Source organism: Panicum virgatum, chromosome 8K, assembly GCF_016808335.1.
Source record: "Panicum virgatum strain AP13 chromosome 8K, P.virgatum_v5, whole genome shotgun sequence".
NCBI classification, from domain to species: domain Eukaryota; kingdom Viridiplantae; phylum Streptophyta; class Magnoliopsida; order Poales; family Poaceae; genus Panicum; species Panicum virgatum.
In genome coordinates, this window is record NC_053143.1 from 39544446 (window position 1) to 39559332 (window position 14887).

The 14887-nt window shown below is 45.7% G+C and overlaps 2 protein-coding genes across 3 annotated transcripts; one reads left to right on the plus strand and one right to left on the minus strand.

Moving 5' to 3' along the window:
• The first annotated feature begins 214 nt into the window (after positions 1 to 214).
• On the plus strand, positions 215 to 1578 carry LOC120644615 (probable BOI-related E3 ubiquitin-protein ligase 3). The gene has a single exon (XM_039921266.1). The coding sequence runs from the start codon at positions 300 to 302 to the stop codon at positions 1299 to 1301; it is 1002 nt and encodes a 333-aa protein (XP_039777200.1). The 5' UTR covers positions 215 to 299; the 3' UTR covers positions 1302 to 1578.
• Positions 1579 to 8984: 7406 nt separating this feature from the next.
• On the minus strand, positions 8985 to 14055 carry LOC120644616 (putative FBD-associated F-box protein At5g38570). Of its 2 annotated transcripts, XR_005663850.1 has the most exons (5): positions 12748 to 14047; positions 12310 to 12471; positions 12062 to 12218; positions 11394 to 11485; positions 8985 to 9087 (listed from the first exon to the last, which is right to left on the minus strand). XR_005663850.1 is itself a non-coding variant. In XM_039921267.1 (3 exons), exon 1 carries the CDS (start codon positions 13739 to 13741, stop codon positions 12878 to 12880), a length of 864 nt encoding a protein of 287 aa, XP_039777201.1. In that variant the 5' UTR covers positions 13742 to 14055; the 3' UTR covers positions 11186 to 11485; positions 12062 to 12471; positions 12748 to 12877. The 2 variants fall into 2 exon arrangements, 1 of the variants encoding a protein (XP_039777201.1); XM_039921267.1 differs by lacking the exon at positions 8985 to 9087 and having other exon boundaries at positions 11186 to 11485; positions 12062 to 12471; positions 12748 to 14055.
• Positions 14056 to 14887: the final 832 nt, after the last annotated feature.

The following is a 14887-nucleotide window of genomic DNA, read 5'->3' on the forward strand; positions in this document are numbered from 1 at the left end:
ATCCATCCATACGGTGGTAGACTGACAGTACGAGCGAGTACGACCCATCCCGGGATGCCGAGGCGTGGGTGGGCCCCACCACGGCCGGGCTTGTCGCCGCCGTTGCGGCAGGCGCGCCGCGCGTGCCATTCTTTTGCGGTGGCCACCGAATTAGTCGGCGTGGTAATTTCCACGTGGCATCGCCTCCTCGAGCTTTATATACCCCCTCTTGTAGTTGCAGCCTTCACCATCGTCTCTTCTTGCTCATCTCCCCCTTCTCCATTGCTCTCGCTCGATCTCCTGGAGAAGACACTTGTGGCATGGCCGTGCGGGCGCAGTTCGGGGGCGGCCTCGCCGGGTGCCTGCCGCTCTGCGGCGGCGCCGGGCTGGCGGAGGACCAGCTGCTGGCGCTCAGGGACTTTGGTGGCGCGCTCCTGCCAGAGGCCGACAAGGGGTACCACTACAACTGCGCCGCCGGCGTGGTCAGCGGCGCGCAGAGTGAGCTGACATGGAACGGCGGTGGTGGGGTGGCGTTGCCATCGCGGAAGCGCGGGAGGGAAGATGATGCGCTCGACCAGTACGTGGCGTCCTCGTCGGCGGCGCTGCTGCCGATCCCAGGGACGATCGCGAGCCGCATGGTGGACTCCGCGACGGCGTCGACGAGCGGGCGGCCGGCCGCGGCGGCGGCGGACGCGCTGGTGGCGGAGCTCCTGTGCCGGCAGGGCGCGGAGGTGGACGCGCTGGTGCGCGCCGAGTGCGAGTGGCTGCGCGCGGGGCTGGAGGAGGCCGGGAAGCGGCAGCGCCGGGCGCTGGCGCGCGCCGCCGCGGCCGGCGCGGCGCGCGCGCTGCGGGCGCGGGAGGCCGAGCTGGGCGCCGCGCGGCGGCGCGCGGCGGAGCTCGAGGAGCTGCTGCGGCAGGCGGCCGCCGAGGGCCAGGCGTGGCGCGGCGTGGCCCGCAGCAACGAGGCCGTCGCCGCGGGGCTCCGCGCCGCGCTCGACGCGCTCCTCCTCCGCGGCGCCGGTGCCGCCCCGGCGCCGGCCGCCGAGGAGGGCTTCGGCGAGTCCTCCGACCCCGCCCCTGCCGCCGCGGCGGCGGACGACGCGCTGTCCCGATGCGTCGTGGAGGCCGAGGGCGCGGGCGCGGCCACGTCGGCCCCTGCGGCGAGCAGGTGGGCGTGCCGGGGGTGCGGCGGCGGCGAGGCGTCGGTGCTGCTGCTGCCGTGCCGGCATCTGTGCCTGTGCAAGGCGTGCGAGCCCCGGGCGGAAGCCTGCCCCGTCTGCCTGGCGCCCAAGAGCGCGTCCATCCACGTCGCCGCCGTCTGACCGCGCCGGCCACGGCGCGTGGCGGCCCTCGGCTCCGGCGATCTCGCTAGCTAATTAACTTCATCACCAGTCAGTCTGAGTAATTTAAAGATAGCCGGATACAGTAAAATACTAGTGGTTACTGGTTATAGGACAATTTTATCCCGTTCGTCCTGTTGTTTTGTAGAAGTTACCGCCGGTGTCAAAGTGCTGTTCTGGTTAACTTTTTGTACTATAAGTGGAGAAACAGATTAGTTGTGGTGGTAAAAGAGATGAACAACCTCCGGCTGCTGCATCATCCATCCTCTGTTTCTTGGCCGAGTCGTTGTGTTTCGTGAGGTGACCACGTCCAGTGGATGGCATCACGGGCGGCACGCACAGATGCAGATGCACGCACGAATGATACTGCCGTTGCCGGTTTACCCTCCCTGGTGGCTGCATGCCACCTTTCTGAAAAAGCCTCGATCTCCAGCAGCTCTCACCCGGTCAGCACGCATAGCTAGCAGTTACCGGCCATGGCTAGCGACGCAACGCAATTGCAGCTGCAGCTGCAGACCGACGCATTTGCCATATCTTGCGTGCCATGTTCCCCTTCCCTAATAAACATATTTTTCATTAAGAGGAGAACAAAGAGTTTACAGCAGTGGCCGCGAGGGCGAGCGACTCACCCACAGCAGCACGTGAATCTTACTATTTTATAATATTAAATAAAATATGTTTATAAATGTTTTTTGACAGCTGAGTGCTAATTTGCGAGATGAATCTAATGAGTCTAATTAATTCATAATTTGCTACATTGATGCTACAGTACCATCCGTTAATCATAGATTAATATACCTCATTAGATTTGTCTCACAATTTAGCCCCCGTTTTATAATTAACTTTTATTTAATACTTCTAAATACTAAAAAGTTCCAGAGACTAAAAAAAATCTCTGGAACCAAACAAGCCCTGACTTTGTCACACAAAAGAAGGTGATGGTTGGCGAATTCGGGCTGCCTTGCCTCTCCTGCTAATTAATCTATGAGCCGCTTCATTGGGGCACAGCTGCAGTACTGGTAGTATAGCTCAAGAGGTTGGCGAATTCGGGCTGCCTTGCCTCTCCTGCTAATTAATCTATGAGCCGCTTCATTGGGGCACAGCTGCAGTACTGGTAGTATAGCTCAAGAGGTTTGCGTGCCCCGCGCTGTGAATGCTTTCCGAGAAACTGAGGCAGCTAGCGTGGTCTTCTGCCCTTTGGATGATGGTGCCAAGAGACGACGAACCTAGCACTAGCGGTGGCGGCTTGACGAGGGCGACCAACGTCACCAATTATATATTGACGGTGACCACCACCCCCTCGCCTGCCTGCTTCGTCGCGAGAACACGTACGTGCAGCAGTGGGCTCATCATGTCATCAAGACGCGCGGCTGCCATGGACGACCCGCTCGAGATCGACCTCATCCTGTTCTTTCCACTAGTGGATCGGAGTGCTGTAGCTGCTTTATTTGGCGTCGTGCTCCAATCAACGTGTAGCTAGCTGGCTCACAAATTAAAGCTAGCTAGGTTCAGCTTAGCTTTGCCATCATTGGGGATCCTATCCTATGATCCTATCGTTGGTGTCTGTCTGTTACTGTTAGTTGCATGCTCCACTAAAAAAAAAAGGATCACCTATCTTTATCGGCTCCTTCTAGCAGTTCAGTTGTAGCCTTATTTGCTGGCTTTACGACAGGCAGTAGTGCTGTCCAAATGGAAGCTCATCATCATATCAGCTGCTGGTTTACAGTATTATTTGAGCCGCCTGGCCGGTCTTTACCGCGCCTTATTATCTTCCACCCCTACTCCATGCGCCTACCTAATCAAGTATAATCCGGCGCTGCGCGTTCGTCCGCACGCACTTTTCTCTCTCGATCGGCGGCTCTGTCTGCGCGTTGGCCCACACGGATAGGATAGATGCTTGGCCCTGGCGGTGACGACGACCAAGGCAAACGCGGGAAAAGGGTGCTTAGCTTGGTGATCTTGCTTGTTCCTGCTGCACTGCAGCACTGCACCTCCACTGTCGCGTGCTAGCTGTAGCTGACCAACGTGGACACCTTTTTCTTTCTCGTCTTTCTTTTTTCTTTCTTTCTTTCCATTCCAAACTACAGGTCGTTTGATTTTTTGCCTCAAATTTAATTACTCGTTTTATTTATTTATTTATTTTGTAAAATATCACATCTTTTGTTGTGACTTGTTTAATCAATACAAGTTCTTCAAGAATGAGTTAAATTAATTTTATTATATTTGTACAATTTTTTAAAATAGGACGAGGGGTCAAATTTAAAGTTAAAATAATTAAACGACCTATAATTTGAAACGGAGGGAGTACTGCCGAGCTACGCTACTCACTCTGCACTCCTACGGACGGCGCCGGAACAGTGTACGTATGTACGTGTCTGTTTGCGCGGTTGATGGCCTATATTATCTGGGACCAAAACTCCAAACGGTGCCGTGCTTTACCTTGCGTGCGCTCAACTCCAAATGGCGTTATACGTCCGTGCGTGCGTTGCCTGCCTGCAGCTCCATCTCATCACGCATGTCTTCTTGTACGTCGTCGTCCGCCCAGAAGCGGGAAGAAGAAGACGACGAGCTAGCTAGCGTCATGGATGCATGCATGCTAAATACGGCGGATCGGAGGTACACGAACGTACGCGCGCGCCCACGTCGTGCATGCGTACAAACTACGGCATGGACGACGACGACGATCAAGCCGCGCGCGGCCTCACGCAGCACGCGACGGCTGACTCGAGAGTTTGTGCGCGCGCGGACGATTGATCAAGTCGCGGCGTCGTGCGTGCGTGCATGGCCGCATGGCTTTGATTTCTTGCCCCGGAAGACGACGGAGATTCATTATATTTTTCTGGTGCTCTGACGACGACGGTGCGTACGCTTCTCGATGGCTCCTCGTTCGACCGGTTCAACTTCCAACAAACATCCGCGTACGAGCCGGCGCAAAAAATAATCAGAGGTTTCAACAAATTTTATCACGATGTGGTTAACTTCTGTGCACGCAGTATCTAAGATGGGCGCACCTAGCATGCATATGGGGTTTTCCCCCACTGCTGGCTTGCTTGAGCTACACACAGCTCTCGTTCCAGCGGAGCACGAGGTAATTCAACCCAATAGCATCTAGATTAATTCGTTGAAGGCCTGATCCTTTTTGGGCGCGCAAGCATGTATCTCGATCGACTCTTCCGTCGCGTCTGATGCTGCACGGTTAGTTATCCATGCTCTGTTCCCTGATGTGTTCAGTAAATAAAGCAGAGACGACCCTTCCAACATGCATGGTGGCTGGAGTAAACAAAGGAGAAATAATATGGAGTTATAAAGAAAAGGGAAAACCCATCTCAGTCCTTAATTTCGTGTCGCTAATAAATAATAAGATGTTGTTTCTGTGAGCGGAGAGAGAATTGTGGTAACCGGACTAAAATGCCCTTCAATTAAGTGGGTTCGATGTGTGTTTTTTTTAATGAAGCATACCATGTATTAAGAGTTAAGGAAACATACAAATACACAACCGCATACAAGTATGCCGTATACAGGAATACGGATGACATTCATGGGACGTGAAGAAACAAGAGTAAAATACATAGGCGGTCCTCGAACTTATCTTAAGGTGTCATCTAGGTCTCGAAACTCTCAAAATGCATTTTCAAATCCCTAAACTTGTTCCAAGGTGTCACATAGGTCCCTAATATCTGAAAACACATTTTTACGTCCACAAACTTGTCTCGCGGTGTCATGCAGCTCCCTAAACTCTCAAGATGCTATTTTTAATTTAATATAAATGTTGCTTTTCTACTTTGAGTTAATGAAAAGTTCTTTTGCTACTTTAAATTTAATAAAAATTGCTATTTTAATTTTTATTGAGAATGAGAACAAAATTATCTTAATAAACTTATACAAAGCACATGCAAAATATAAAATAATTAGTAGAAATATTCAAAATTAGCATTGATATCTCCATGTTAAATAGAAAAACTATAATATACATTGTTGATATCAATTGATCTAGATTAACTCACGATGTATGATTAATAAGTAGCTAATTCAGAATTAAAATGGTCTTAGTGGTAAGATTTATAAATGAATTGGTGAAAAAATAGCTTAATAAACAATTCATTTTGAATACAATTAATTAATAGTAATTTTTTAGGGATTTGAAAATTTCACCTTGAGAGTTTAGGGACCGAAATGATATATGAAGACAAAGTTTGTGGACTTGAAGATACATCTTGAGAGTTTAGGGACTCGAATGACACCTCCGGATAAGTTTAGGGATCTAAAAATGCATTTTGAGAGTTTAGGGACCTAGATGACACTTTGAGACAAGTTCGAGGACCGGCTATGCATTTTACTCAAGAAACAAAAAGCCGACATCTCCAGCAACGACATGACTGAATCATCCTCTCCTTTTCATCCTCATTGTGCTGCAACTGCTCCCAAAGGCATAGCCAATGCGTTCCCTTGAATAAAACCTGCAAAAACATTTTTGGTTGACATTAGTCAAAAACAATTCATAGAGAGCCAAATCACCCAACACATAGTGGATATGCCTGTCAAAAATTGTAGTTTTGGTTTATGACCCCTTTGTTTTAACCAATGATTAAATAAAAATTATCTACATTCTTTGGTGGCGCTAAACCCAAAACTAAGTGAATAGAACGCTAAAAAATTTAGCGTAAGCGCAAAAAAATGTATACATGTCCATGTGACTTGTGCCCTTTTGCTTTGATCCTTTCTTGGTCTTTTTGATTGCTACCTTTTTATCCTTTCATGGTGTCTCCTTCTCATCTTCTCGTAACGTTTGATGTTTCGTGATTGGTGACCCATGGGATGTGTATGGATACAGCCAACCACATGTCACCTTAATTATGTGAGATCTACACATTGGTGTGCCGTGTGGCCACCGGCCAACGTGTCTTTCTCATGTCCAGCTGCGTGTTGTCCGTCAAAATATGTTAGGCGGCCTGCCTTTTCCAACTGACACACATAGGATTGTGCATGTACGATGTTGATATGGTGGCTGTGGTGTGCCCAATTGGCCAAGTATGATGGTGAAATCGTGATGATAATGTGCCCGGCCACATCTCTCTATCACTGACCCCAGCTCGACGACCTATCTTGTACTAGCAATGAGGGGTCGTCCATCCGCTAACCCAATCTCTACCAACACTATGTTTGCAGCGCACAACTTTGCCGGCCACTATAAAACGCTCGAGCTCCGCCTGCATTCGGCTAATGGCTATGATCCCATTGATTGGTCCAAGCACTAAGTTATTAGCATTATCAAATACAGGTAGCCATAGCTATCTCTGGTTACTTTTATGGTTAAGCATGCTGTTCAAGTAGTTGGATAGTCAGCTCCTAAATAATATAATACTGAATAATTAATATTTTCTTCTATATAATGTGCACTCAGGTCATTATATGGTAATGGCAGCAATGATGTGACAATATATGGATTAGTAGATTTCCTAAATGCAGACTTTTATTGCTGATACCTGGTTACATGGATCATTTGATTCAATTAGTACAACAACATAAAGATGGCCTTGATGGTTTAAAGTTATTATTATAGTACTTCTTACTTATACAGTACAAAATAATGGGGTAATTTGATGGAAATCATTAACTTTACTAAAAAAACAGTAGTTTAGTGTTTGGTAAATAGCAACAGGATAGGATGCCCTTGCAAGACTCTTCTGAACATATGGGTTTATTTATAGTATTCAGTTATATTATATTAGTAAGAGAAATTGAAGTCTCCACCCTAGATGTTCCATCTGCCTTGCTTGGAAGGCACTAGTTGGACTCAACTTTTGTAGGACATGTGGGTGTGATCGGGCCTAGCCAACCCTAAATCTCTAGTCTTATTAAACAAATCCAGCAATCAGATGATGCTACCTTGATGTTTCCTTGAAAAGGTCGACTGATATATTTATTTAGAGTGGAAGGCTACCTCGTGCAATTATTTGCTTATGGTGGACCATTCAAATTACAAATGTATACACAGTGATTAATTATTATTTTACTTTCTCGTATAGCTAAATACTCAATAGCATAAAAGATTTGGTAATCTAGTATGCAATATGTTTTATAATATTGGACTGGTGAACACAAATTTGAATTGTCAAAGTTTTACCTTTTTACGAGTTAGACATATAATGCAACTAGATTTTGTTTAGAAGACTATCATCAGGCTCCCCAGAAGGGTTGTTATTAAGAAAACATGTTAATTAAAAAGGCACTCAAATTTATTCAACAATCTGTATGTGTATAGTTCCTTTTGTCAGAATCACTATTATTCTTGAATAATAAATAACTACATGTTTCCAATTAGAGGTTTGTCACAACACAACCATGGAATTTTTAGGCCCAAAAGTAAAAGGTAAAAGATACATAGAGAAATAAAGACAAAACATCATTGTCATGGACCTTTTTTTTGCCTTCTTCATGCAAAAGCTGGCTAAGTATATCTCGGTTTCCTCATATTATATAACCTGCTTGATGGAATAATCAGAATCATTTATCTGATAAAGACATTTATTTCTGAAGACAAATTTCATTGGGATTAACATTTTTCTATGCCAAATGTATTAAACTTGTGCAACAGTCCTCAACTATGGGGGATAGACTACTTAACCCCCCAAACTATGAAGCCGGTTATTTTGCCCCCCTGAACTTTTCAAAACAGGCCAAATAACCCCCCCAAGGTGGTTTTGGAGAGTGGTTTTGTCTTTTTTTTATTTATTTCAGCTGAATCTTTGAAAAATCATAACAAATCAGAGAAAAATACAAAAATTGAAAATCTAATTTTATTGGACTTTACATGAGTAGTTCTACATAGTGAACATATAATATGATATGCTTTAGTACAGTTTTTTTTGTTGTAGATTTAGATCTATACTTTTTTACAATTAATGGAAATAATTAATATCTGCAATTTCCATTGTCCAATTGTAGTGAAATTTTTATGGTGGGCTAATTATTGCATGCTTGAAGTTTATTAAAAATTCCATACTCATTGGATCATATATACTTTAGTTATAGATTTATTTAAATTTAAGCAGCATGAACATAAATAAATTTATAGAAAAGCTATACACGATCCAATGAGTATGAAGTTATTACTAGAGCTCAAGCATACAATAGTTAGCCCATCATAAAAATTTCACCACAATTGGACCATAGAAAATGCAGCTATGAATTATTCTATTTAATTGCAGAAAAAACATATATCTAAATCTACAACAAAAACTTTGTATGAAATCAAAACATATTATTTAGTTACTGTATGGATCTACTCATGTAGAATCCAATAAAATTTGATTTTCAATTTTTGGATTTTTTTGTAATTTGTAATGGTTTTTCAAAGATTCAGCTGAAATAAATAAAAAAAGGAAAAGACAAAACCACCCTCCAAAACCGCCTTGGGGGGTTATTTGGCCAGTTTTGAAAAGTTCAAGGGACAAAATAACATGTTTTGTAGTTTGGGGGGTTAAGTAATCCAGATCCAATAGTTGAGGGGGTTATGTAGACTTCTTGCTAAATGAAATGTTAGATATATATACTTATTATCAAATTGAAGAGATGAAAAAAGAGTCGAAGGAGTCACATAAAGTTGTATAGCGGCAGAATGAATGTATAAGTATGCTCCTTTTGCGAGGCCCTGAATATATTTTATCGATCCGATTTGCCCATTTGATTACACTATTCTTGTTTATAAATCCGGGGCCATGAAGCCGATGTTATAAATCCCCCTTTTCCGCATTCTTTCGCCTTCTTCCTAAATGATACAAAACAAAAGAGGAGATGAGAAAGCACAGATGTAATAGAGCTCGAGTATAGAAATGAGAGAAAATACTTACATAATAAATGCATTGATGAGGGACTTGTCTAGGGCGTCTTGATAGTATAGAAACTAAGACTAATAAATTTGATCCATACGTCCGCTATCCCCCGATATAAATAGCTATCTTGAACTCGAGCTGCGAACATTATAGTTCCCTCTGCTAATTGCTTCATGTACCATTGATTCGACTCACACATTCTAGTTGGTTGCATCTGAAGCAACTCTGCCCATATAAGAGGTTCCCCCGATACAAGTTCTTCTCTGCCTTCTCTTGGGTGAATCGGGATATGATCCTCCCCTCGGAGTTGAGCTATTGTGAGTTTTGTCTCTAGCACAAAGTCGGCAATAGCTTCATTCTCTTTTTAAAGCACTTTGAACGGAGGTATCAATTGTTGGGGTTGTTTTTCGAGCTGGGAAATGTTCGACCCACGGTCACCCTTCTTTTCGTAAGACTTTGTGATTAAGCGATTGCAGTCTAATAGGGTTTCTTTCTCCCTTAGTTGGCACATGATTCCTAGAATGAACTTTTCGGCTGGATCCACAGGTTGGTTCGGCTCAAGCTTTCTTGGTGTGAAGTGATCACCAACCTCCTTTCCCACTTGCACATTCCATTCCTCGTTGGTCATTTCATATGCTAACTTCTTAGTTGGAGGCTTGTCTTTCTTCTTTGGTGGGTTCTTCTTCGCCTTAGGAGGTGGTGGTGGCGGTGGCGGTGGCAGAACCCAAGACTTTCCATTCTTCTTCGCCTTAGTGCGTCCAGTGACGGCGGTTCCATGCTAGGGCCCCTTTGTGCAGCCGATGACCTCTGAGCTGATGCTGTGGAATATGTGGTTCCTTGCAGAAATCCTATGTGTAGCGTTTGTTCCAACAGATCAGTGTGGAGGGCATGTTGTAGTTCCTCTTCTCCATCACCTCCAGGGATCTCAAGGTTGAGGTCTTCCCATCCTTTCTTAACTCAGGCAACGATGAATCTAGCATATCCTCCATGAATTCTCCCGCCTTGTATAGGTAATTCAGCAATGTCGTTATCCACTAATTTGATATTTTTCCTATGCTGATAAAAAAGCTCGCAGAGGGTTTGTCAGACCCGGGGCAGCGAGACCGATCACAGATGTGGAATATCTAGAGTAAGGGATAGCGCATAGATGTACCTTATCATACTGTAACTAATCGTACAGAAGTAAAACTAGCGGTTGTACAAAGAAACTACTCGACCTCGTCAGAACAGGACTCTAGTAGTACTCGGCTAGGATTGTACTAAGATTTTTCATGTAACCCTGCCCCCAGACTATATAAGGGCGGGCAGAGACCCCTTCGAAAGACATCAATCACCTAAGACAATACAAACCATCGAACCATCACACAAGACGTAGGCTATTACGCTCCAGAGGCTCGAACCTGTCTAAATCCTTGTGTTCCTTCTACCGTCGCATTCTGATCTCGGCGAGTCCCTGCCTACACTCAATCTCCTCGGGATATCACTCGAAGAGCTTGGCGGCTAAACACCGACAGCTGGCGCTAGGTAGGGGATCTCAGCGACGATCATCAAAAGAACTCAATGGTGACTTTCAACTTCAACCATGTTGCACTCAACGCGGGCACCACCTTCATCTTCGGCTCATGGATCTGCATCGCCGACGAATCAAGTGGCTTCGACAGTTATCTGACCGACACCATGAGCCCAGAGGCACCTTCGCATAACTACTTCGACAAGACTGTCGATGACTCCAACGAGATCCTGCTCCCAGAACTCGCCGACGAGATCGAAAAGTTGTCTGTTTCAGACGCGACTTCAATTCGCTCTACTTTTTTCGAATTAGTTTCAATCTACTCTGAAACCGCTCGTACGCAGCTTCCGCTGGGGCTAAGGAACGCGGCCACATTGTATCTTGCGATCATGCGACGCAAAATCACAGCAAGGATTGCAGAGCAGGAAGCCACCACTTGTCGGGAGGCACCTATCTTCAACTCCTATCCCGACTCGAACGACTCCGTTTGAACACTTATTGGAAATTTAAACTTTACAAAAAAGGAAAGTTGAAATGCAGTAATATCTGAACATTTCCAGAACTGTTATAATATAAGAAACAATATATATGATATATGATGACTCCTATAGGTGTCTGTTAGGTAGCATGGTTGTAAAAACCACATAGCCCTGTATAGCCTGCCAGATAATTAATAAGCAATTCTGGAGATCATGTTCCTAGGACTTAGGAATAAACAGACAGATAGCATACTATGGTACTTTTCATGACTGAGCTCGGCATTGATTTATAGTGATAGTTTGTTCATATTCTTTTGGAACCTTTTGTCACTCTGAACCGAAACCCTGCACGAACACCAGAACCATGGTAAGTTCATAGGTCTTCGACGGCGATATGGGAAACAATGTAAGGATGTAATATATAGTAGAGAAATCAATGCATCAGGATTTACTTCATTAAACTGCATTATAAGCTAATTACTCAGATGTTTTAATTAATACGCATGGAGCAAGAATTAATAACTAAGATAAATTAGTGATGAGACTGACATGACTTCAACATGTAAAATTTCCATCATCTTTTTGTAGAATGTTAAACAAAATTGTAAAAGGTATTATGTCTGAAACGATTTTTCGCTTGCCTTAAAAAAACAATTTTTAGCCAATCCAGTGATATTATTTGTTCGTGGTCAGTGAATCAATCCAAGAACAATTATACGAGGGTCAAATACCAAGAAAACAATGAAAGTATTAATAATAATATTATAGGTAAATCATAAAGAATATTCTGCCACATGCATAGGTAAAGATTATAAAAATTTATTAAGCAACGCTGCAAATAGTACTATATAGCTACCACATGCAAGTATATAAAGCCTAGCTAGAAATGTAGAACAGAAACAGTTTTGGTCATTATCTTACATATGTTAAGTGAGCCCAGAAATTTGAGAAGATTGAGAAGCCTTTGATCGACCTCAAAACATTTGACCTCGACTATCTTAAGGTGTTGCGATATCATAGATGATTTCCCTTTTGCATCAGGGCGTCCTTCCACTACCACGTCATATTTGAGTTGAACCTTCAGGATGCAATCAAATGATGTCACCAAGATAGATAAATAATAATGTGCTATACAACTCAAACTGCAATGGTAGTTGCCTTCTACGAACCGTATTACAGAAAAGGACAGTGAGCTTCTCTAAAACTGGTGCATGTTGAAGCATACAGGCTAGTGCACTGCAATCTGTAGATTCATACGAGTAATCATTGAGTACCAGGGTCTTCAACTTGGAAAATGTGGGGCACCACTTCAAATCCCTTCTGAAAATATTCTGGACAGATTGGAAACATAATAAAAGACTAAATAAAACTTGTATTTGTAAGGACTATGCAGACATGGAACTGTGCAATTTTCTTAGGAAGATTAGATGGTGGGAATGCATAAGTGTGGGAATCTATAATTGCTATCAGCAGGGACAATTTTCTGATTGGAACACATATATAGTTTAACTGTGAGTAATCGACAGGGACAATTTTCTGACTGGAACACATTATAGTTTAACATTGAATAATCGATAGGCACGAAAGGCATATATGTTGGAGCGTACCGTTGAGCGATTAGCTATCAGCACTAGATCTTTAGCTTGTGCTAAACCTTCAAGGACCACGCACTTTGTGAAATTTTGTCTAGCATAATCACCCCAACCTTCTTCGCTGCCATCGCTATCAGAATCAGAATCAATATCTAAAGCCTGGGTAACGTGATAACTGATAACAAACCATGAGATCTTCACGATATAAGTTGTCCACATATGTGTCAATCCGGACCTTTGCCCACACCAACTCTGGCATACTCTCCAGCAAGGGAGTCCTGACATCATCGTTATCCAGGCACAGAGAAACTAGACGTGGAACACAAATCTGAATGCTGTGACGAGCGGAATTGGACTCGCAGGATGTGATGACTAGGCACTTCAGTGACAGGGAAGTGATCTTCCTCACATATTGCAAGCAGCATTCTTTAATCTCCAGATGCTCCAACGCAGGACAGCCATCCAGGTTGAGGCAACGATGGACGAACAATACGCCTGTGAGTTCTAACCTGGTCAAGTGCCGCGAGACGAGGAGGGGCGTTGCGCTCATCTGCAAGTAGACGTCAAAGCTGGTTCGAGCAGATATGTCGATCCGGAGCATCCGGATTTGACAATTCAGAACCCAACAGATCCATCTGTTGATGCTGGACATGCCGTCAAGCCTGGCCTCCCCGTAATCCTCCGCCTCCGCGAACGGATCGAACCTGATCTCGCTCGCGTCGAGGGGCGCGAGCTCGAGCCCGCCGCGGCGGACGCGAAGCAGGCGATCCACGAATTCGCGGACCTCCTCCACGGACTTGCCCGCGATGAGCAGGCGTCTGGTGAACCTCCAGACGTTGCGCCAGGTCCGCGCGAGGACGCACGTCCGCACGGCCTCCTGCGCCGGCAGGAACGACAGGATCTGCGCCTGGATCTCCGGAAGCTTGCTGATGCGGTCGGCTGGATCGATCACCAGATCTGGAGGTGCCGCGGCAAGGGATTTCTTCCGGTGCCTCGTCAGAGGCGCCATCCCCTGGTACCCACGGACAGAATCAGACCGGCCAGTGGAGGGAAGAAGGATGGCAGCCACGAACAGAGTGCAAGCAATGCAAGATCCCCAATTCACCAAGGTCACTAGCTCGCGCCCGGGCGGCTGCGAGATGCTTCAATGGCTTTTCCCCCAATCATGCAATCATCGCTTCAAGGAGAGAGCGCGGCTGCTGCGGGGAAATGGGGGATGCACCATTGCGCGCGCGCGGCGGGCGGCGGCGTGATGGAGTATCAGCGAGCGCGGCGGCGGCTGCCGGAGGGTAAAAGCAGCAGCTCGTCAATTCTGGGCCTTGGGTAATAGTTTGTACGGGAAAAAACCTCCATCTGTAGAAAAATAGAATTCCAGCCCACTGACACTGAGCTGTACGCCATTTTTTTCCCGCAGATAATTTTGGACCAACGGACGCTGCATTCCAAGCAAACTACTTCATTTATTTATGGGTACCGCTAATTTACGGTCAACTGTACGGGAGGCTTCCGTACGGTCAATTTCTCGATAGCATTTTTTTCTGTTTTTAGAAATTTTTTTGTCGTTTTCTGAGGAAAAAAATTCAGACATTTTTTTATGAGTCAAATAATTTTTCAAATTGAAAAATTGGTGGGTAGAAAAAAATTCAAGAAACAAATTGGTGAGATAAAAAAATTTTACGAGAAAAATTTTGACAGAGAGAAATTTATCAAATAGAAGAAACAAAAAAATGTACATAAAAAAACTACCCGGCGGAGCTCGCCGCCGGAGACCAGCGCCCTCGCCGCCGCCGCCCTCGTCCTCCACGAGCTTCCTCGCCGCCGCCCCCATCCCTGTCGCCGGCGAGCACCCAGGGACGCACCATACCGCCGCCGCCTCCATCCTCCGCGAGCGCCGGAGGAGGGGGGAGTGGGGGAAGACCCTGCCGCCGCCGCCTCTGGCGAGCACTAGGGCTGCGAGCCGCGGCCACCATCCCGCCCGCGTGCTCACCGGGCGAAGCTCGCGTGAAGAAAAAGACAGAGGTCTGCTGGATCTAGACAGAAAGAGAAATAGAGAGAGGAGACGGAAGGAAATGCGAGAAGATTCTGGCCGTGGGAGGAGGTAATCACGTGGGTCGTCGGGCCCACCACGTGGCGCGGGTCGTCGACCGTGAGTTGC